This window comes from Drosophila ananassae, chromosome 2L, assembly GCF_017639315.1.
Source record: "Drosophila ananassae strain 14024-0371.13 chromosome 2L, ASM1763931v2, whole genome shotgun sequence".
Lineage (NCBI taxonomy): Eukaryota > Metazoa > Arthropoda > Insecta > Diptera > Drosophilidae > Drosophila > Drosophila ananassae.
Genome location: NC_057927.1, coordinates 13,899,281 through 13,922,048, shown reverse-complemented (window position 1 = coordinate 13,922,048; position 22,768 = coordinate 13,899,281). Strand labels below are relative to the sequence as shown.

At 41.0% G+C, this 22,768-nt stretch overlaps 3 protein-coding genes across 5 annotated transcripts; 2 read left to right on the top strand and 1 right to left on the bottom strand.

Annotated features, from left to right (window-relative positions):
• Positions 1-1,565: 1,565 nt before the first annotated feature.
• Positions 1,566-4,060, top strand: LOC6499432 (fatty acid-binding protein, muscle). Its single transcript, XM_001954614.4, has 3 exons — positions 1,566-1,779; positions 3,401-3,672; positions 3,742-4,060. Exons 1-3 carry the CDS (start codon positions 1,710-1,712, stop codon positions 3,790-3,792), a joined length of 393 nt encoding a protein of 130 aa, XP_001954650.3. The 5' UTR covers positions 1,566-1,709; the 3' UTR covers positions 3,793-4,060.
• A 400-nt stretch (positions 4,061-4,460) lies between these two features.
• On the top strand, positions 4,461-8,047 carry LOC6499433 (tricarboxylate transport protein, mitochondrial). Of its 3 annotated transcripts, none has more exons than XM_014910578.3 (3): positions 4,461-4,617; positions 6,450-6,783; positions 7,004-8,047. In XM_014910578.3, exons 2-3 carry the CDS (start codon positions 6,476-6,478, stop codon positions 7,629-7,631), a joined length of 936 nt encoding a protein of 311 aa, XP_014766064.1. In that variant the 5' UTR covers positions 4,461-4,617; positions 6,450-6,475; the 3' UTR covers positions 7,632-8,047. The 3 variants fall into 3 exon arrangements, with proteins under 3 accessions (XP_014766064.1, XP_014766065.1, XP_001954649.2); XM_014910579.3 differs by lacking the exon at positions 4,461-4,617 and adding an exon at positions 5,297-5,426; XM_001954613.4 differs by lacking the exon at positions 4,461-4,617 and adding an exon at positions 6,223-6,375.
• LOC6501152 (8-oxo-dGDP phosphatase NUDT18) lies at positions 8,040-10,064 on the bottom strand. Its single transcript, XM_001954612.4, has 3 exons — positions 9,460-10,064; positions 9,149-9,399; positions 8,040-9,078 (listed from the first exon to the last, which is right to left on the bottom strand). The coding sequence occupies exons 2-3, from the start codon at positions 9,396-9,398 to the stop codon at positions 8,306-8,308; spliced, it is 1,023 nt and encodes a 340-aa protein (XP_001954648.1). The 5' UTR covers position 9,399; positions 9,460-10,064; the 3' UTR covers positions 8,040-8,305.
• Between the last annotated feature and the right edge of the window lie 12,704 nt (positions 10,065-22,768).

Here is a 22,768-nt window from a genome sequence, read left to right as displayed (position 1 = left end):
CTTCGATTCATGAGTTTTCCAAATTAAATAACCAAAATATTAATTATCTAATTTATTAAATTTCAAAGGTAACGGTCACGCTTCCATTTTTAAACACAAATCTGCAAAGCCTAAAAGTAGGCAAAGACAAGGCATAGTTTTCTGCTTTGTGATTTAAAATATTAAATGCCCCAAAGTATGCAATAAAAATTCCATTTCTGAAAAAAAGCCAACTGTTATTCGTTATTTTTCAAAACATAGCTTTATTTTTAAGTCTTATAAGTGTTTAGAATTAAGATTCTAAAACAAATTATAATTAAATTGAGAAAAACATCAATTACTTTCATAACAAATTAAAATTAAAATAAATAAACTCCCATAAAGCTTATTTTATCATTTATGATGGAGATCAAGAGTCTTACTCGTGAGGGGTAATTCGGGTTTCTTATTAAATAAGATAAGAGTAAGGCAACAATTGGAATTGGAAAATAAAGGTATGTACGTTGAGGAGGGGAATGCCAAACTGGGGCAAGTATTTGTAGATCGTGGGTAATTTAAATATTGCATTGGATGGAAGGAAGTCCTCGATTAGATTAACATTCACAGCCGTAATTCAAAAGAAATTCATACAAATGTGCAACAAATGGTGATGAAAGCTATTTATAAACTCTGCCATGGGATTGTGTTGAAATTCCGGTGACAGTTTTAAGTGTAGCACTGACCCACAGATGAAAGCCTTCAAATTGGACAAGTGCTGCAAGACAGTCGGAACTCTCTAATGCGAACTTTAATAAAATATTAAATAATAGACTGTAAAATTTTTTATTAGAAAATAAAAATTGAGATGCAAATGAAAAAGTTTTCTTTTTAGCCGTCAACTTGGATGTATTTGACTGTTTTTAGAAGACCAATTGCAATTCAGTCGGTACCTTTGAATCAATTACGGCTGCAGTTAATTGATCACGTCAAGGTGAAAGAGGGGCTGGGCTGGTACTCCGACTGGTGCTATCTGACTATCACGTCTGGCCCATTATACGGGGGGTCATAATACGGCAAGGGGCCAATGTGCGGTGGTTATATAGCTCCCATAATAGAACCGTTAATATTCAAAGCAAACATTTTGGAATTATCAGAATATGAAGCTTCGGAATACGGCGTCAGCGATCCTACACCCTTGGGTACTGTACTTGAGTGGGTTTTGCATCTGGATCTGGTAAGATGATCTTCAGATCGATGCCACATCATTAAATGTTTCCGCTTTATCTGCAAAGAGGAGAGAGAAGCGAGAGAGAGAGTGACATTCTTAAATACACTGTAAAAAATAGACATTTATTGCTTAAACTTTGCTATGAAATACAAAGAGAAGAAAATAATCATTTTGAATTATAAAATTAAAAGAAGTTAGTAGCCATAAAAATAGTTAAATATTAAGCTAGATTTTTTCCAGTGCTTTATAAACTTTTTCCTGCCTGGTAACGCCACAAATCATTCTATCCAGAGCAGTCGGCAAAGCTTTTTTTATTTAAGTGTACACAGGGTGATCCAGACCAAAAGAACACCGGGTGGCTATGCCGAAGGTTAGCTTGTGCGGGGCAGGGGGGATAAGCTTGGGTCTTATAAACTCTATAAAAGCGGTCCGACCGCCTCATTCGCCAACTTCAGCACCCAAAAAGCGCTTCGAAAGCCCAAGTGTTAACCTCGTTTGCAGATTTAAAAAATCTTTTAAGAAAATGTCTTTCATCGGCAAGAAGTACAAGCTGGAGAAGTCCGAGAACTTCGATGAGTACATGAAGGAATTGGGTGAGTCCTTAAAATACATACTGTACATTACTGTAAAAAAAGTTTTCGAAGAAATGGGGGGAAGAGAGTGAGAGAGAGAGAGCCGAAAAACACGCCACCAAAATTAGCCGGCCGGCATTTTATGCACATTGCCGGTGTGTGTGTGTGTGAGTGTGTGAGTGAGTGCATTGGTGTGCGAGATGAAAATCAATAGAGGTGCAAATTGGAGAAAAACGTGCTCCAGTTGCTCCATGGATGTACTTCCTTTCCGCCACTAACATTTCCCGTTAGTGGGGCGAAAAAATAATAAAAATTAAAGCTTATCGTTAGGGGAACCATAAACTTAAAAACTAATTAATTGAAGTGTGTACTTTAGCCCCCCACTTTTGAGTCACAAATTTTTTTATTACTTAACATATGTATGTGTGTATATGTGTGTGTGTGTGTGTGGGGGGTATAAAAAATAAAAAGCGTTTTTGTTTGCTTTCCATTGGGATCTCATCATGAGACAGCTTTTGCGACAGGTGTCTCTTATTTTTGATGGATTTTCGGGGAAAGTTTTCAAATGAACTTTGCCCGCTTCGGGCCATTAACTTTGTTTTTAGCGATCTTTGAACTCAAAAGTCTAGTCTAGTCTAGTCTACTAGTTAGTACTAGTTTAACAATAAATAGTTATATTTTTATTTCAATCTTATTTGTGAAAAATATGATCTAGAAGTCTGGAATCTAGAGAACCGGAGATGCCGCGCCAGATCCACTTACTTCACCAGAATTTGCGGTTTCGGTTTTAATGCTAGACTTGGTCTGGTCTGGTCTCCTCCCTCTGCCACGTAGATCTCAATTTTCAAACCCAAACAAACACCCACCAGCCCCCCATCGCCACCGACAGTGCCAGTCGGCGGGTAGTTATCAGCTATATCAGCTATAGGTACATCAGTCATATATATAAATGCGATAAACTATTTGGTTTATGGCATTGGTCACGATAATTGGGCGGCGATTGCGGATTTTGCACTTTGGGCCCAATTGCAGGCTAGGCATGGGGGATACGATAGGAGCTAGGCGAGCTAATCTATTCAAGGTTCCCGATTCCGGGACCCATCGAGTGTATATATGTAGGAATCGATTTGGGGGTACAGTTGCTGGGTTCCCATGAGTGGGAACTTGTAGAAGCAAAGTCAGTTGACACTTGACTCGAGAGTGGCAGTTTCCAGGGTCCGTGGGGGTCTCTGCTGGTCCATACATAATTGAACATAATTGATTGGCCCACTTGATGATTTGATGGATATACAATGTCTTTTTTTGGGGGGGATTATTTTTGAAATATTCATGAAATGAATATACTTTTTATATATTCTGGTTTTCCATATTTATTGTTGAGTGCAACAGTGCGATAAGATGCTATTCCCGTCCAGCGGAGGGCGGGACTGGACTGGACTGGACTGGACAATTGATAAGCGAGTGAGTCGAGTCGAGAGACCCGCATTGTTCGTTAACCTTGAGCTCGACTTTTGACATTCCGGCGATGTCTGCAGGGAACTTTATTAATTTCAATTAAATATAATACGATTTGCATTGAGATAATTGAATTATGTGCAGCATTTTCTGATTTATGATCTTTTCGTTTCGATTCGATTCCCAGGCGTCGGCATGATTATGCGCAAGGCTGGCAACAGTGTCAGTCCCACCGTCGAGGTGACCCAGGATGGTGACACCTACACCCTGACCACCACCTCCACCTTCAAGACATCGACGATCAGCTTCAAGCTGGGCGAGGAGTTCGACGAGGAGACCCTGGACGGACGCAAGGTGAAGAGCATCATCACCCTGGAGGGCAACAAGCTGACGCAGGAGCAGAAGGGCGACAAGCCCTCGACCATTGTCCGCGAGTTCACCGACGGCGAGCTGATCACTGTACGTATTTTATATCTCTTGTGAAGGACCTTCCCGATCCTTATACCATATCCTTGCATCCCTTTGCAGACCCTCACCATTGGCAGCGTGAAGAGCGTGCGCACCTACAAGGCCGTCTAAGCGCCCCAGGGAGCTGTCCTCGACTGATCTATACCCATAACCATACGACTACTCTGCATCGCAACTAACTCAGCCACTATTGTTATGGACTAACAGTAAACTAAACTCTAAAATCTAAAATCTAAAATCTAAACTCTAAACTAAACCCAAAGGATCTGCACGCCCAACATTAATTTATAATCGCCCTCGCTTTTACGCCCTCGGATGGTGTATTGTGGCGCGAAATTCCAAATGCATTTGAATAAATCGAACCAATGAAGTGCTTTAACTAAAAATGTATTTTAATCCTGGAGAACTGTGTCATTATTGTTAGTATATTACTATAATATTACTATGTTTATCAGTACTTCGTCCTGGTTTCTTTGGTCTTTTCTAAATTTCTAAATTACTTATAAAGTATGAGTTCTGAGACCAAGATTTTTGAGTTTATATTCAAAGCTGCCCTTGAATATGACTTTAAGATATAGATATTTATATTTTCCATCTTATAGTAGACTTCACTGTACTCGAGAACTATTTAATTCTCCCACTCGCTTCCTGTGCCACTTTTTTCGTGACTCGAGCGCTGCAATTGAGAATGACGTGTGTGGGCATAAGCGTGGGGGTCAGTGGTTTGGGGCTGGACCCAAGTCCTACAAGTGGGGCCGGCGGCGGCGGCATCTTTCTGAAGCGGGGGCCGGCGCAGGCGCTCTACTGTCCGCCAGAGAGTTGGCAGCTCCGCCGTTCCCACCTTTCTGCCGGGCTTCAGTTATCATTCAACGTTTGCCGGCTGCGTTAGGAATACATCTATTATCCGAATATGGCTTCTACGAGTTGCGTCAATTGGTAAATATTATAAAAAGTTGCTCAATTAGGATTATAAATTAGAATTTGATAGCGCATTTATCGATTGCGTTTTATGGTGCCCTGAACGAAAGGACTGATAAGCTGGATATGATACAATGTTGTAGGAGTGCTTCAGTGTGTGTGTGTGTGAGTGTGCTCCAGTTGTGTAATCGCGGTGGAAAAGTGTGCCTACTTTTCGGCGTCCTCCAAATGTTTAAACAAAGTCAAATGTTTTGCTTTCCATGCCGAGAGCTTTTCCAGCCGAAAGCTTATTTGGTGTGTTGTTGCTGGTCAAACGGGTTTCTGATTAGAGAGTAAGAGTGACAGAGAAAAGGGATCCCCGACTGCAGCGTCAGCAGAAACACGTATCACGCCATAGCCGTTACTTTGGGGCTTGCTCTCCCGTTGCTCTCTCTCTCGTAGAGCTTCCCCCACTCTTTCAATAGAGGGGATCCAGCACTATGCACTGAGAAAAATATTATGCCAAAATTTAATTAAAAAAGATTACTTGCTTTCCAATCGTTTTTTGTTAGCTTTTTATTTATTATTTTTTCTAAATCTTTAGGGTTAACATTTTTAGATATTTCTTCCAGTGCAGTGGGGTTGTTTACAAATCGCCGACCGTTGGAACTCTTAGCTTTCGCTCCGCGATTGGAAATTGGAATTTTTTTTTTTTTGGTTCTCCGATCATTTGTGTTTTGAGGTCTAACCGATCGCAGTTCCCAGTTCCCAGTCACTGTCTCTCCGGCACCGCTGCTGCTTCTGGTCATTCCACAAAATTAATTATTCTGTTTTGCATTTATATCTAAGTGAGTAGTAATAAAAAGAGGTCTAGTTACAAGTCTGCAGTTTCCACGAATCATAAAACTTAGATGCATCTCCAGCCAGCTGGAGAATGTGTGGGTGGGTGGGTGTCGTGCTGGATAGTGTTTTTTTTAGCCACCTTGTGTATGTTCGTGTGTGTGTGTGAATGGAAGTCGTTGAAAGTTTCCAGCACCAGAAAGACTTATCAGCAGTCATTGTTTATGTTTATCGTGATTTCCAGCCCGATATGGGAATTGTGGATTAAACAGAAGAAAGCACGAGTAATGCATAATTACGAACTAAAATTTATGGTCATGCAAAAGTTACATAACCGCCCTGAAACAATTCAAAATTGTCAAGTGCAAAGAGCGATTCGAACTCGACAGCTGATACACGTAGTACCTCTCTCCCTCTAGCCCTCTCCCCAGACACTGGACTATACTATATCAGCCGATCTTAAGTAATCATTGAAAAGATTTTCTAACAGAACTTGTGGGTTTCTGGTTGTTTGGCGGCTCTTCTATGAACCTTGTCCTCAAGGTGAAATTTTTGGCGATAAATGGGTGTATGCGTGGTGGAATACTACTAGTGATAGCCATTGATTATACTAATCGGCTGGAAATTGATATTAGAGAGGGGGTTACTTCTCTATCTTCCAGAGACCGGTATCAGGGAGATTATAAAGTCTTCTTCTCAAATTTCCAACTGAATAGTATCTTTGTATCTATTAGTATGATTTGAATTCGTATCTGAAGAGATATTAGTTTGTAAAATAATTTGTTTATTTTTCAAATCTAGGAGTCTATTTATGTTTCAAAATATTTCGAAAAAAACTATCCATTGTTCCATCATACACTTTTTTTGTTTTTTTGAATCAGATGTTTTTCCCAAAAAAGCTCTTTAGAGAATTGAACCATCCAAGACTCACCTACAGACGTCCCACCATCAACAATGGTCTATAAATATAAATTTCGAATAGAGAGAATCCAAAGAAGCCACTATCTAAAATATGGTTTTTATCCCCACAGTTAACACACCCATCCCCTTGCCAAGAATGGATCGTGAGAAGCAAAGTCCTTTCCCCCACCGTCCCTGGATGACGGCTGGAGCGGCGGCCGGAACCGGAACCATGGGCCTTAAAGGCATTGTGGCTGGTGGCATTACCGGAGGCATCGAAATCTGTATCACATATCCCACCGAGTTCGTCAAGACACAACTGCAGCTGGACGAGAAGGGCGCGGCCAAGAAGTACAATGGCATCTTCGACTGCGTCAAGAAGACGGTCCAGCAGCGTGGTTTCTTCGGCCTATATCGTGGTCTCAGTGTGCTCCTCTACGGCAGTATTCCTAAATCTGCCACAAGGTAACAAAAATGGATTTCATTTTGCGAAACATTGCGTAAATGGTTCAAACGGTCTCTGACCTAGGAAAATATTTCTAATTTGCCATAAAATGGCAATTTTCTTATCAGGCACGTCTGGCAGAGCTTTATCAGTTCGCCCAATTTTAATAAACTCGACAAGAAATATATAGAAACCGACCTATACGTCAAGAAACTATTACTTACTGTCTGTGTCTTTCAGATTCGGCGCATTCGAGACCCTCAAGAACAGGATCCAGGACTCCAACGGACAGCTGAGCAGTTCCGGCAAGCTGCTGTGCGGCCTGGGGGCTGGTGTGTGTGAAGCCATCGTGGCTGTCACACCCATGGAAACTATCAAAGTGAAGTTCATCAACGACCAGCGCAGCGCCAATCCCAAGTTCAAAGGATTCGTTCACGGAGTGGGAGAGATTGTGAAATCCGAGGGCATCGGTGGTGTCTACAAGGGCCTGACGGCGACCATCCTCAAGCAGGGTTCCAACCAGGCCATTCGATTCTTTGTGCTGGAGACCCTGAAGGATGTGTACAAGGGCGATGATCCCAAGAAGCCGGTGCCCAAGCTGGTGGTGGGCGTGTTCGGAGCGTTGGCTGGCGCTGCCTCCGTCTTCGGCAATACACCATTGGATGTGGTAAAGACAAGGATGCAGGGACTGGAGGCTGCCAAGTACAAGAATACTGCCGACTGTGCGATGAAGATCCTGAAGAACGAGGGACCCGCCGCCTTCTACAAGGGGACAGTGCCGCGCCTGGGTCGCGTCTGTCTGGATGTCGCCATTACGTTTATGATCTACGACTCGTTCATGGACTTGTTCAACAAGGTCTGGGTTTAACCTGACCCATGGTCAGGCTGTACGGCCGCGGCTTAGTAGTTAGTTCGTATAAATCCAAATCGTGCATTTTTCCTGACCCTCGTTTATATCCTAGTCGTCTGTTGCAATAGAGTATATTTTTTGACATATTCCAAGTACGCATTTTATCGATGTATACCCGATTATATTCAAATTAAATTAAATCATGAATGTTTCAAATCGATTAGTTGTTCTTCATCCAACATTGACTTCGATTTAAAACTTTTAGAATTCTTTACAAAGTAAATATGTTTTGAGTATTTATTTTAAAGATTTTTAGAGATTATATTTTCTCTATTTTCTAGAAGGTTAAGATTCGTTGTTTGTGAGTTTAAACTTAAACTTTAAACAGATGCTGAATTCGGAGAAACTTGTAAATAAAATCTTTTAAAACGTGACTAATCATAGATTACGCTAAGGCAAACTACTAAATCTTAGATAATAACTAGCACCGGGAAATTTAGACTGTCTGGGTTTGTTAAAGCGAATTCTTTAATTGCCACCTGGGACAGATTTGAATAATTAGTCTAAGTCTTTCGCTGAGGCGGACATCTTGCAGACATCACTCTGGATTATATTTAATTGCAACTAGCTCTGGATAGATTGCTTGCACCGCAGATTAGGGCATATTCCTAAATTCTTAATCCTAAGGACACTCAGCGCACCACGTTGAGTGGAATGGAGGCGTGCTTGCTGCTCACAATCCGTCCGAGGGTTTCGTCCAGAGGTGCTCCCAGTTCCTGCCAAATGCACTTTCCAATCAGGGAGATTTCTTCGAGAGGCGGCCGAAAGGCCACCAGCAGATTCAGGCAGATGCCGTCCGTGTTTCCCTGCTCCGTCGGCAAGTGCTCCACGCTCAGCAATCCGTGGGGCCGGTGTTGCGGAAGTTCGGCTCCAAAGATTTCAATCATGAACTTGCGCAGCGTCGAGTGCAGGCTGCGATTCGGATGCAGTTCCACCGTGGGAAAGTGGTGCGAATTCTTCTCGCTCACCAGCACATTGAGCGAGTTGTGCGACCTCTTCCGCGCCACGGCCAAAACTCTCAAATAGTTCCTCGTGTGCGTACAGCGTGTGGGCAGGATCTTGTTGTGCCACATGGATGAACTGCTCGGGATCTTCTGGCCATTGTAGTAGGCCCTCCCAATTTCGATTATATTAAGGATGTCATTGGACCGCAGGGGCATCTCCTTGGGAGTGCGCACCCATCGTGCCTGAATGGACTCCGCATCGGCGTCGGCCGGCGTTTTCAGGCGACCGCCAGTGATGCGACCGGTGAGCACAAAGCGGAACCACGATCCGCCGGCCGCTTCCACAGCCAGCAAGGTGGTCAGCTCGGCATTCAGCCCGGTTTCCTCGAACACCTCCCGGGCGGCTGCCTCCGTGATGGATTCCCCTCGCTCCATACGCCCAGCTGGTAAGTACCACTTGCCTGGTCAACAGAGTGAAGCATAAGGGGTTTATTTTGTTGTGGTTAGGATGTGAAGGGGACGGAAACTCACCTGCACAGCTCTGCTTGGCCTCCTCAATCATGAGCAGCTCGTCGTGCTCGTTGAACAGCACACAGGCGACAATATAGGTCACGGTCTTGCCAAGAATGGGCACAAAATCGGACGCCGACGAGGGCTGGACACCCTGGGCCTCGGCGGTGGCATTTTGCTCTTTTAGCGAGAAGTCGCACAGCTCCGATGTGATCTCGCCTAGATCTTTGCCATCCAAAACGCGACGCACTTTCTCCACAATCGAAGTCATCCTGAAAACAGGTGTGCTTGTTGTCATTAAAGATTCATGTTATGGCGTTTTAGATACTCACTTTTAGCTGAGAATAACCAAGTGACTCAGTCCGATGAACATGCTCCGCCCAGTGCTCCGAATCAGTGCATATATTTGCTATCTGCGATTTGCTATATGCAAATTACATACGAATTCTTAAATTCTTGAGTGTTCGTTCGGGCAAAAGAACGTGGCTAACTCAAGAGCGGGCCAGATGTGACTGGGGCTATAATGCCCAATAAAACTGCCGCGACGATGGCAGTCAACTTTTTGTTGTTGCGCCTCCTCGGAGCGGACTCTATGTGGCCTCTATTTCTCTCTATTGCTCGCTATTGCTGTATTGATATCGGAATGGATGTCAAATAAGCCGCTCGACGGGTTTTCTTTGGGAGAAAGTGCATTGGAATGTGTGTTGTGTCGCCAATGTTATGTCGCCAGATGCTTGTTCTTTTAATGATTCTCTCTAATTACTTGGACTAACTTTGAGTGATTGGTTATTGCACATGGGTTTAATTACTCTACAACTATTTATGGCCTAACAAGGTCTGCATTAACGAGAAGTTTACAACGAACGGACTAACAGGTAATTTTGTTTGTTTACATTTGTTGGTGTGCCCGTAGACTGCTTTCACTAAAAATACTCCTTGATGAATTTGAATCTGGTATTAAGTGGGGCAGCCTGGTCCCACTAAAACGATTTAAAATGGGATTATAGTTCGTTATAAAATTATTCTCTTGTTGAAGTACATACTTAATTTATTTGTTAGATGTCTATTTCAATTACAATGTACACCATTCAATTTCTCTGCCAATCTCGACTATAAACAGCAAACAGGCGTTGCAGCGTAGATTAATATTAAAGCCAGGACATATATATATATCCCATCCGGCATATGCGTTGGGTGTTTGTGGGCAGGAAGCATCGCTGATTGCTGGCAATAAAATTTGAATGCGGAAATTTCATTGTTTACCCAAATCGATCATCATTAAAAGCATTGCTGTAGCCATTCCCGTTTTGCCATTGCAAAAGTGCCAATTGGCCCCGAATCCACGGCGTATACTTAACGTGGGCGGGTACACTCATGGGGAATGGGTGTGTTTATAACAGTGGAGGGCATAGGCGTGGCAGGGGGCGACTGGTAATGGGCCTGCAAACTCAGATGCCTGGGTAGGTAATTCAATTTTGTGCAAATGCTTGATTTGCCATTTAGCTGCGGGACTAAATCCAAGGTTCTTGGCTAAGAGCAGTGAAAGAAAAATTCAAGGATATTAAGGATTCTTTTTTCTTAAGGAAATTAATATCGTAGACTACATTAAGGATACAATTTTGTGGATAACTGTGTTTAGTTTATAAATTTTTTAATAAATCATAAATTAAATTAAAGTTCATGCTTTCATTTCTTCCACACTAAAATATTCTTAAACATGTTCTAATATTTTTTCTAACGTATTCTCTTGACATTATTTTCAGTGTAATTATGATTACTTATCTTCCTGCTTTTAGGCTTACTTCCCGCTTTCCAGTTAGCATCTTCCTGCCAGGACCACCCAAGTCCTTCTGCTCCACTGCGACTCCTGAACCACATCGCGCATAAGACTTTTGTCATTATATTGTTAATTTGTTTTAGTTGTTTTTTAATTTCCTTGGAGAGTCGCAACCTCGTAGAAGCACACATGCGTGTGAGCACAGCTGCAATAGTGTGCGTAAGAAGTGTGCGTGGGTGGGTGGTGGAGTGGGTGGCAAAGTGGGTGGGTGGCGGTGTAAGTGTGGGTGTGCTAATGTACTGCGAGTGGATCTCTGGTAATAACGGCTAAAGTAAAATGCTGATAAAGTGGCGAATGTTTCGGAATGCGTGTATTTGTGTGCGGATTCTGCTGCGTGGCTCCGATGACAGGCAAAAGCGAACACAAAACGTTCATTTCCCACATGCACCATTATTCGTTGAAACCCGTAAATTTCACCGAAAACGAACAGCAACATCAACACAGCAGCAACAGCAGCAGCATCACTACCACCAGAAGCAGAAGCAGAAACAGCAGCGAACACCAATAGCAACAAAAACAGTAACAGCAATCCAAGAAGCTGCTTAACACGAGAATAATGTTTAAAATGTTTATTATGTGTGCAAGTGACGGGAGCCTTTCTACCCCGCCCCGACACAGCCCCCGATATCCTTCCTCTGAGATGACAGGCCCAAGCGACAGGCCCAAACGCACACATAACTCTGCACTGGGAGAAATTTGGAATAGGGAGAAACTGGGAGTTTAGTCCTTACTATAGTTTCTTCTATATATGTATGCTTTTATAAAAAAATGGGAGAAATTAATTGAAGACAAGGATATTTTAAAATATTTTTAGGCCGATTATTAATTAGTTAATGAAAAAGAAGATAAGAAATCTTAAAATGTTGATAGTATCAGAAAAAAAGTAGGTTTCCTTTAAAAAAAAATATATTTTTTATAAATATTAAAAATTTTAATTCTTCGGCTATATATAGAGTTTCCTCGCGCACGCCTAGGCATGCAGGTCGTCACCTCGTGGACTTCCGTCCACAGTGATGATGTATTTTATATATGTTTGTATATATATGTTTATATATGTTTTGAAATAAATGCGTTTTAATTTCTATCATTAAATATTTGTTTATTTTAAGTCTTTACTTCAGTTAAAAAACAGTACCATTAAAACGAAATATCTATAAAATAGAGAATTCTTTATAAGTATTTTATTAAAATATAACAATTAGAACTAAAAACTGTTGTTTATTTAATATTATATTTGTATTTTTGACTATCTATTATTCAAAAAAAGTGTGGAATATGTTCAGGAAGTTTTAAAATAACAATTATGAACCATGATATGAGTCTGATATTATTTTAAAACCTTGTTTAAAGATAAAAAAAAGGAATTAAAACCACCATTTTTGAAAAGTTTTAATATTTTCAATCCTGTAATAAAAATAATTATATTATGGTGTATGTTCTTTAATATTTTTTAAACACCAATTAAGGTAGCAATTAATAAAAACATAATAAGATAAAGCCGATTTTAAATATTGCCGGGAAAGTGTCATGATGATACTAAGCCGCTTATGGGAATGATGAATTCGTATATCCTGGGCGTGTTCGGCAATTATTTAGCTCACGAAATGCGGCTTCTGGAAATATTTTACATAATGGGCGTCATGCTTGAAACCGCTTTACAAATATGCGTTTTATTTAAAACGCTGAACCTTAATCGTACGGACACGAAATCAAATCCTGCCTGCGTGTAACCGCTCTGGGTTGTGCTCTGAAATGTCGTACTTTTGTTTCTCTGTGCACGCACACCACCACAGCAGCCACTAGGCAGGACACACACATACACACACACACACAAATTCAGAAATGTCTGTGGCAATGTTGATATTCGTTCGTTCTCTCCGCCGGATGCGAAACAAGTAGTCCAAATAACCCGCAATAAGCTTTTGTCACGATTAACAAGGCTTACGCAAATGTGTGTCTCTGTGGTGTGGCACCCTCACACCCCTCCCACTCACCCAACTGCCCCCCGCATCCAACATAATTACATGCACGCCATGAGTGTATGTGTGTGCGTGGGTGGGTGCGTGTGCCTGTGCCATATTTTAGATTAATGATGGCGTCGACTCGTATTAGGCAAATGAAGAAATCGACATCGACATGCGGTTGGTCGGGGTGAGCCAAGGTGAGCTCACCCCGCAAGATCTGGAATTAAGGAGCTTGGCTCCTGGCTCCTGTGCCTCATCCTGTGCGGTTTTCACAGCACTTCCGCAACAAATTTGCCACAACAATAAGTGCATATCATTATGCTGATTTAAGTGGGCGACCCACTCGTAGCAGAGCCCATCTATAGCGAATTATTGCCCATACACCTGACCGACCCACGGCGGGCCCCTCGGCGGCAGGACGTATGCCCGCAAATGTATGCTACACAAGAATTGCGGGGCCAGGCCAGGGCCCTCGGATCTCCAGGATCCGGGATCCAGGTGAGGGCTGTGGTCTGCCGATTGCGCTGTGCATGCAAGTGGGTACATAAATCTTTGTTTAAAGACACATGCACAATGTAAGTTAAATTGGCAATAACGTGCTTTCTTTTATACCCCAAGAACACACATTCGCACTCACAGGCGGGGTTAGAAAAGTAGAATTCTTTTTAATCTTGATCTAGATTTCATCTAACATTATTTGCATAAAGATTTTTAGAGTTTAATTTAATAGTTTTAATTAAATGTAATATAATGGCACTGGAAAATAAATTTTTGAAGGGAATTTCCTTAAAACCTTATACTTAAATAATAAAAAATACCTGATCTAATATCTTGAAGTTGTTATAATATATTTCAAAATGCTCCGATTGTAATCATCTCCCTGGCAAATAATAATAAAAATTGTGGCGTTTATAGGATCGTTAGCCATTCAGGATTTTTTACTCCTATGGGGACATATTTAATTATTTATGTTTATATTTTACTTCCCTAAAACCTTTAAGTGTGCACACCATTGGTGAAGTAATAAAATTTTCATTTGCAATGCTATTATTTTTTCCGAAATTGTGTGCTCCACCCAGCCGACCCCTCTCGCCACTCCTTACATGCCACCAGACACACACACACACACACACACACTAGTACATATGCAGATGTAGATGTGGCCGTATACATAACGGTAACGGAACCTTGTTTGCAAGGAAGTAACAACCTGTTCTCACCCCGTATGTCGTGGGTTTCGACGCTTTTATGTGAGCTCTGGTCGAAGGAAGGAAGGAAGGCGGCGGGAGGACGCAGGAAGGGAGCATGGAAAGGGGTGTGCCAGGGGGTGTGTTACTATGCCCCCCGTTCCAGCGATGTTTTTGTTGCTGTTATGCTTTAATTATGCCCTTGTCAAAAGGCTGGTCTGGGTTCTCGGGTCCCGGCTTGGCCTGTCCACCGCACTGGATACGGTTCAGGCTCTGGCTTCAGCTCCGACTCAGGCTCTGGCTCTGGCTCTTTCTTTGGCTTTGTTCAAGCGGATACAGCATTTACTATAGCCACATATATATATATATTATATATGAAGGATCTGGCGAACGTGTGCGAAGGTTGCCATAAAATTCGGGAAAACACATCATCGATTGCAAATACTCGGAAAATCTGCAGCATCATCAATGCAAAAAGTGGGTCCTGTCCTCAAACTTACACATACGTATGGTACCTTCCAAGTGACAGAAAAAAAAACTGCAAAAAATAATAAACTAAAAAAGCAAAAAACCTTTTTTTTTTCCATAGCGAATGGTGCAGAGTTTTCATATTTTTCCTTCGAACTAAGCCAACCAAAAAAAGTTATCCTTGCTCGCCACTTGAGCTGCCATTAAATTCGCTTTCGGAAACACGATTTTCGGTCCCAGGCGAGAACGAGTTCCCCTAAGGGGATCTGCAATCAACGGGTCGGTCGGTTGCTGATTTACTTGCTACAAGCAGACCACAGTTTTGACTTTTCGATAGCCGGTAATCAGATTCGTCAATCAGAAGGCGAAAATGAATCATTTTGAACTTATCAACTTTTATAACAAAATTATCACAGGAATAACGAGAGGGAAAAGTTTGTTCAACACATTCTATTGTTAGTTTCCAGTTGAATAACCAAACTTTTCCGAAACTTATGACCGGTAATTAGTAGGGCGTGTACCGCTAATTACATACGATTAAATGTTATTTAAAAATATGATAATGGGTGTTATAATGGAGATAAACATGCACGGAATATCCGGAAAAGTTCAAAAACCTCTTAAACCGGAAAAAATACTTAATAAATGGGATTATAAATAGACTAATGAACTCAACTGGATGAGGTCTAAGAACTAAGTTGCTAAGCTTATTATTTCATCTGAATTTAAGTTATAAAGTCTGAAAAACCATAATTTAGATACTTTTATGGCGAACCTCCTTGTGGCCAAAAATTTCAAACAAAATATAAACAGAAAATATGAAAATAATGAATAAGTGACGTATAAAGAGATAAAGATAAAGAGACTTTTCGGAAAAGTTCCCTAAAGTTGATGGGAAAAAGTCTTATATCGAGTGAAAATGAGACCACAAACTTGCCAAAAAAATAAAGAAACTTGTAAGCTGTGGGAGAAAAAAAAAACTAAACACACTTGTCAGATTACATCCTACTTACATCCTTACTTAAAAATAAAAGGTGCAAGTGCGTGTGATTCTTTATTTATAAGGATTTTTGACAGCTTACGGTTGGCGAAATTAATGAATCAACCCACTCGCAGGCATCTATTTTTAAATGAGATATGGGACCTGGGAGCCGCGTTGACTTTATCCGGATTCCCTGGCAATCTTATCGGGGCGAAATGCGTGCTTATCTCATTAAATGCCAAGGAGCCCGTCATTGAATCATTTTACAAAAGGCTGAGTACACGCCGCATATGGACAGGGAACTACATATATAATATATACTATATGGTGTATAATAAAGCAGGGGCCTAGGTCCTTGGTCCTTGGTCCTTGGTCTAGGCCGCCACTTGAGCCGCTCACACAACACCGATACACGCATACAGCGCAATTGCTGACAAATGAGATAATTTACACGCTGAAATGAAGCCCATAAAGGCTCATTTAAAATTCAGCGGCGTCTGGGGCATAATTTTTTTTTCGCTGGCTGACTGCCTGCCTGGCTTTGCTTTCTCCTCCAACCTCCAGCCTTTTCAGCTTTCTCCACTTTTCACTGGCGCTCTGCCCCTCTCCTTACTTTTTCCGTTGTGTTTTGTGTTTAATGGTTCCTTGCCATGACATACGTGGCTGGATATTAAAAGTGGAATGTCGGGTGGAGTGGTGAAGTGGTGCGGTTCCGAGCGGTAGCTCCGCAAATAGCTTTGGGCCCAAAACTGGAGCCAGAGACGGCCGATGAGAGGGAGCATCTTTATTAGCATACGGCATAAAAATGTTTATTAAAGATGGACGAGCAAAGCAGAAACAGACAAAACGGGGAAACGCACAAGAAACGCAAAAAAAAAAAAGGAAAATGAAAATCATAATACGGAAAAACGGAAAATGAAAACTTTCCCCTCGAATGTAAGTATAACAATTTAGTTTTCCTCTTCCTGTTTTTCCATCATTTCCGTTTTGTCGTTTTTTTTGGTAAAAAGCCACAGTAAGGCTTATTGTAAATCGAATTGAAGTTTTTGATTAAGGCCTGAAATAACCGAAGGGCGTGTTGGCCTCTCCCAGGCACGCCTCCTTAGGCAAGTTTTTTGTCATTTGTTTGAGGCGGAGGTTGTTGTTGTTTTTTTTTTATGATGTTCAACTTAATTTTATACAAATGACCCTAGGTCATATCACCATTTATATCCGTCAATCCCTTTTCGGTATAAGTTTTATATTTGCCTGTTTTTCCTTTTTATTCCCTCAGAGTTTCAACATCCTGCTCTGTTCTCCGCCGGCTCTGTTGCTTTTAAGGGCATTTTTATGTTCGCTGGAAGCGGCAACTAACAGCCCAACGAGTCCTGAGCCGTCCTAAAAGCCTTTAGCCAAATATCTTCAAGAGACACAGGAGGCAGTCGGCAGTTGGCAGTCACAACAAAAACTGGGTAGAGCTTGGAGCGGAGCGGAAGGATTCTATGACATCCCGGCAACGATGACAAGGATACCCTTAATTCCCTTTACTTTAATTAAATTCTACGCACCCAACGCCTATTGTTTGATGGAAAAAGTATATAAATAGATAGAAAAAGGAGTCCTTGTTATTTTATTTTCAACAAAAATAGTAGCTCTCTTAGTCCTTAATGAAAAAAATATGAATTTATAATCAATTAGAATTCTTTAGAATAAATTATACATTTTTTTTAGAAATTATACTCTTCTTTTAGAAAAATATTGGCCAACCTTACCATTAAAGGCAACCTTCTGTGGAAAGAGTATAAAAACAACTGACTGAGCAGAAACAGCCATGTGCATATTTTTATATGCCCCCCATGTACATATATATCTATATATATTTATATGTAAAGTGAACACATGTATGTCGACATTTGTTTGCTTTCGGTCATATATGTATGTCTGGGCTTATGTAAATAGAAAAACGACGAGTTCTTGTTTGTATAGAAAGCCAAAGCGGAGTTTGGGACTCCAAGCCCCCCCCACATTCTAGCCCCAATCCAAACCCAACACCCGAATCTGGATGCCAATATAAAAAGCACAAGCTGAGCCACTTGTGAAAATGAAAGGAAAATGTCGACAGGAGACGGAGACGGAGACTTAGACTGAGATGGACATCAGCCAACAGACATGAGGACATGCCAGGACATCGGGCAGTCAGGCAGTCAGCCAGTTAGAGGGGATGGGGATGAGAGGCATGAGCCCGGAAGAGCTGCGAGGGTTTCGAGAAGTCCACATACAAAGAATCCAAAGTTTTCCCTGAGCTCGAGTCGCAAATATTTCCTGGTTATTCTTCGGCCCAGCAATTGAGTTAGATTTGATGCATATCAGATGCTTATGCTCTGCTGAATGCTGAATGTCGTCCAGTTCCCCCATGTGGCCCCCATCCACCCACTCGCCACTCGCCACCACCCCTCTTGGTCATCTATTATGACCATTGGAAAACTCCCAGCTCAGCCATCTATGTAAATGCCCTCCGGGGTGTTGAATTTGAGAGCCAACAAAGGGGAAGCGGGAGCTAAGCAGGGGATTATCGAGTGCACCCGCAGTGGCCACTATATTTGCATATACAGTGCGTGTCAAAACTATAAATCATAGCGATGAAAGCCAATCCAACAGCAATGTGCTTTCATCTCTAAGCTCAAAAATGAGCTCAAAATTCTAAATATAAATACTATTAAATTGTTTAAATATTAGAAAAATAAATCATGCATGACTACTAATTTTAGTGTCCGGTACTTAAAATGTAATTAATATTGTGATATATCATGAGCTAAAAATTGAAAAAAGTTTCAGTCACAACCGAAAAGATGTTCAGATCAAATGTATTTGTTATATTTTGGCTAGCCACTATAGGTTATATTCAGGTAAGAGAGATCTAACCGAAATATGATATACCTCAATCGCAATTCCCTAGGCTTCCTATAAATTTGGATCTCTACAATGCAAAAATTTTGTACCAGATGTGGGTAAGTTATCTATTTGCGAGATCAAGGAGATCGATGAGCATCGTAACATGATGAAAATAGAGGGACTATTGTACAAGACTGTATCACAGGTAATAGAAGTCGCATTAAAAATGAAATAGCTATATAAGTTATACACTTTTTAGTTTGAAATAAATTTTAAAATGCAAAAACGTAATGCTATATTGTGGCAACCAAGTCCCTTCGAAGTAGCCCTTGATGTTTGCCAGTTTTTCAAGAACCGTGCTCTATATGTTATTCCCAACCTTATATATTCATTTATAAAGCCTTTTACAAATGTCAATCATACCTGTCCCTATATGGTAAGTGGAACTATAGATCTCCAACCATTATATTCTAATTTGTACCATTCATAAGGCCGGTTCCGTGATACGTTTGTGGGAATGGACTCTGGATGATGGAGGAATTTTATCGAAGTTCCCCCTAGATAGTGGCGAATATACGTCGGTTACTACTTGGACCATTAACAAAGTCCCTTCATTGCAAATCAATGGATCAATAGTATTTTTTTAAACATTTTTATATAATAATATAGAAGAATGTTTTTGCGAAACGTACTGTTCGACTAGTTAGTTTCGTTATTTGCACAAAACGGATGAAGAAATGTAATTAATTATTGTGTCGAGTATAAATAAATATTGTTGTATTCTATCGCATGCAGTTTTCTTTGTTTTTGCTCTCAGTCTATCTCGCTCCTTCATCTATCCGTGGTGGTGTATTGTGTGATTGTGTTCTGGCCATAAATCAATAGATACACCCACACACACAGACCGGAAGAGGCAATGCACAAGTTCAACTGACCATGTGACACATAAATATGTATATCCTGGTCCCAGTGTGTTTCTCTGGCGGGTGTCCTCCGGGGGCAGATGAACGGGGCTATCGGGCAGAGAACGGGGCGAGAGACTTCCTAAGAAAGCACTTCGGGGAGCGCCACTAACTTTCAGATCGTGTGGAAATCGCCACGGAAATGTGGGACAAAATATCAATATTTTTTCATATCATAAAAGCTAAATAGCTTTTCCAATCTTTAAATTTAGCTCCCATATAAAAATAAAGTAAGCAAAAGGATTTTAAAGTGATTGGATGTGAAAAGAGCCCACTGGGCGTATACGTAATATTTTAATGACTGTCTTTGATTTACTTTTTTTGATTGAATGCTTTTTTTCAGTTATTTATAGAGCAATTTATAGAGCAAGTTCTCTATTCAACTCTATATTTTAACAATTTTATAATTGGAAAATGGGCGTACTAGTCGTATACGCAATAGAATTAATAGCATTCATAAAAAAGTATAAAAAACAATTTCTTAAGGTATTTTTTCATAAAGTTTCATTGAATCATTTTAATTGGACTTTTGAAACATGTATAATAAATAAAAGTATTTTGATGCTGGCTGGGACAGCTCCACTAGGCGTATACGCAATATTTCAGCATCACATTTTTCGTTAAATTTAATTTCCATTTTGTGGCCTTGATGTGCTGTCACTTTTTTTTCATTTAATTATAAAAACCTTTTGAATACATTGTCGTGTAGTTTTCAACTATGTTTGTTATTAATGAAAAGTTTCAGAAGTTTGTTGTTTCTGAAAAAAGTCGAAACATAGGATGTCTTGTATTTGCTTGTGTATGAAAAGTTTTTAGAATATTTTATGTTTTAAATATGCATGTAATTAATGAAATGCTTTGAAGCTAGCTTGAACTATACAACCAATTAAATATAAACAATTAAATTAATTTCCATGCTAGAGAACAGAATACTATTTCCATTGAAAACGCATACATTCCTGTAAGCTATCCCCATGGTCTGAATATTTGTGTTTCTATTATAAATATGATGTCCTGTATCAAAATATTATATTAAGGATAATACTTTGACGAGGCATCAATCAATATATCAACATTGAGTCAAGATGCATCTGTGGTACTGAAATTGTCAGCAGTAGGTAGGTAACCAGGTGAAATATGTGGTCCTACCAAGTTGGCCCACTGAAAACGGAGCGAGTCAATCAATATTAGTCCCCTCGCTTCCTGCTCCTGCCAGATGCGATGACATCGGTTGCAGTGTCGCCTCAAAGGGAATGCCATTGCCTATTAATGCCACTAGTTGGCCATAGGAAGCTCCGTAACCTATTCTCTCTCAACACACCATTCCCGGTCGGATGCGACTTGGCTACCTACCTCCGTCGGGAAGGACTCCCGTTCTCGTGCCCGTCACAATTGGGATCTTAATCAGACTGGCATCTAAATGCTACTCAAATTGAATAATGAATGCAAAGTGGACGGCATTAGGAGGGTGGAGGGCTGTTGCTAATGGGCGTGGCCACCACACCACCCCCACATGAATTTAGCTGCTCAATGAAATGCATTAAATCAAGGCATCGTTGAAAGGGCCCAGCAGGTGAGCGATGCCCCCGAAAGTAGTCATCGGAATGGAAATTTCCGACAGTGTTTGTGGGCAGGTATTGGTGGGTGGGTGGCGGTAGGACTGGACTTGGGGATTCGCCTGCCTACCCGTAAACATCAATTACACCGCCCAAACTATTCACGCGATTAGCCGCGTTCTCTAGTTATTGGATAATGGCGGCAGTCCGGGTGTTTTCGGATCCAAGTGGGACTTATACTGAATTGAATTAACGGCCACGTTGTCTGGGCCGGACTGTGGTGCTGTAAATTTCCAGCAGGGCATCTGATAAGCCCGACATCGAGGCCTTAACGAATTGGTAGCACTGGGGAAGGACCTGAAGAAGGGAGCACGGAGCAGGACACCTACACATGCCCAGGAGCTGCGCCATTTACAGGCTCAGACGTAGAGTTATTTCGACGAAACAAGAAATGTAAAGCAGACAGAAGCCGACGGAAGGACTGTGTTATCCACAGAGGGAAAACTCTGAGACGAAAATGAATACGTACCTTTAATTCTTGTCCTTTTTGGAAATTCAATGATTCCCCAAAGATGTTGAAATATTAAAGACAGAAGCCATACGAAGAATTGAATATGTTCGCTCTTTTTAAAGGACATTGCATATTAAATAGCTATTTAAAAATGTATTTTATTATTAAGCTTTAAGTTTATTAAGAATTAAATAGATTACAAGTCTTTATTCCTCATTAAACATATTTGAAAAATTAAAAATTAATTTATTAATTGGTTTATGGAGCTAATTTATAATTTAATTTAATATTTAATTAGCATAGTGTTTGAAACAAAGTTAAACCCACTATCCTTGCGTGACGAACATGTTTCTAAAATTCCTTTTTTATTGCTTTGAATAAATTAAAGTATCTTATCCAGTGTCGTGATGGAAATTTTAATTTGCTAATTTATCTGACTTTATCAGATCAGAAAGTTTTTGTCACATTTCCAATTTTCTGTTGATATCTTTTTGTCGGTTTGGCCTAGTGTCCAAGTTATTCGCCAGTTTCGCCAGAAAAATCAAGTTTTTATTTATTTAGAACTCTGTCTTGTCGGCATCCTCCCATCAATCCCATCATTGTATCGGCTAAATTCAATTTTAAAACGTTGGTAGCTCCTTGGTAGGAAGTACTTTATTTTTTGGGCTGTGTGATAGGGGAGTTTATTGCTGTGCTCGCCGTTTTCCAGTGCCGCCTTGGTCTGGTCTTAAAAGCGAAAAGCCATTTGTATTCATTTGAAATTAATTTAGCATTCATTCAAGGCAACGGAAGCCGGCTCGGTCGGACCTCCCCATCTCTTCCAGCTCTCCGGGCACCCAGCCCCCCAGGCAAGGCACCCCATTAGCTCCGCCCTCGGGGAAAAGGCTCATTCGCAGGATCGGGCTATAAATGGCGTCGGCGAGCTAAGCAATGGATAAATACGTGTACGTGGCATACATTTCGGAGGCGACGACGTCTGGGGGTCGTGCCCACTTTCGCTTATCGATAAGCAGTTGAAGACATATCCGCACACCCCCTGGAGTTGGCAATTGAAACTACCACAATGCAGAGGCACATGAATGGCTTCGGCTGGGCCTCCTCCACTAATTTTAACAAATTAATTGGCAACAATAAATTCGCTTGCGAAAAGGTGAGCCGATAGCATCGCTGTGGATATTGGCCATGGAGCGTGAAGTTTCGGAGTGTGGGTGTGGGAGTTGGGTGGATAGATTGCTCCACTAATTTGATTTCTTGAATGGCCCGGCAAGCGTTAAGTATCTTCATGGAGTCGATATATTCCAGA

What these genes read in the sequence shown, in the direction of transcription:
- LOC6501152 (XM_001954612.4), bottom strand. Translation starts at nt 9,398, where the DNA reads ATGACTTCGATTGTGGAGAAAGTGCGTCGCGTTTTGGATGGCAAAGAT. An exon ending in GGCCAAGCAGAGCTGTGCAG is followed by an intron (nt 9,079 to 9,148) that starts GTGAGTTTCCGT and finishes TCTGTTGACCAG; the next exon opens with GCAAGTGGTACTTACCAGCT.
- LOC6499432 (XM_001954614.4), top strand. Translation starts at nt 1,710, where the DNA reads ATGTCTTTCATCGGCAAGAAGTACAAGCTGGAGAAGTCCGAGAACTTC. An exon ending in TGAGTACATGAAGGAATTGG is followed by an intron (nt 1,780 to 3,400) that starts GTGAGTCCTTAA and finishes TTCGATTCCCAG; the next exon opens with GCGTCGGCATGATTATGCGC. An exon ending in CCGACGGCGAGCTGATCACT is followed by an intron (nt 3,673 to 3,741) that starts GTACGTATTTTA and finishes ATCCCTTTGCAG; the next exon opens with ACCCTCACCATTGGCAGCGT.
- LOC6499433 (XM_001954613.4), top strand. Translation starts at nt 6,300, where the DNA reads ATGTTTTTCCCAAAAAAGCTCTTTAGAGAATTGAACCATCCAAGACTC. An exon ending in ACGTCCCACCATCAACAATG is followed by an intron (nt 6,376 to 6,449) that starts GTCTATAAATAT and finishes TTATCCCCACAG; the next exon opens with TTAACACACCCATCCCCTTG. An exon ending in ATTCCTAAATCTGCCACAAG is followed by an intron (nt 6,784 to 7,003) that starts GTAACAAAAATG and finishes TGTGTCTTTCAG; the next exon opens with ATTCGGCGCATTCGAGACCC.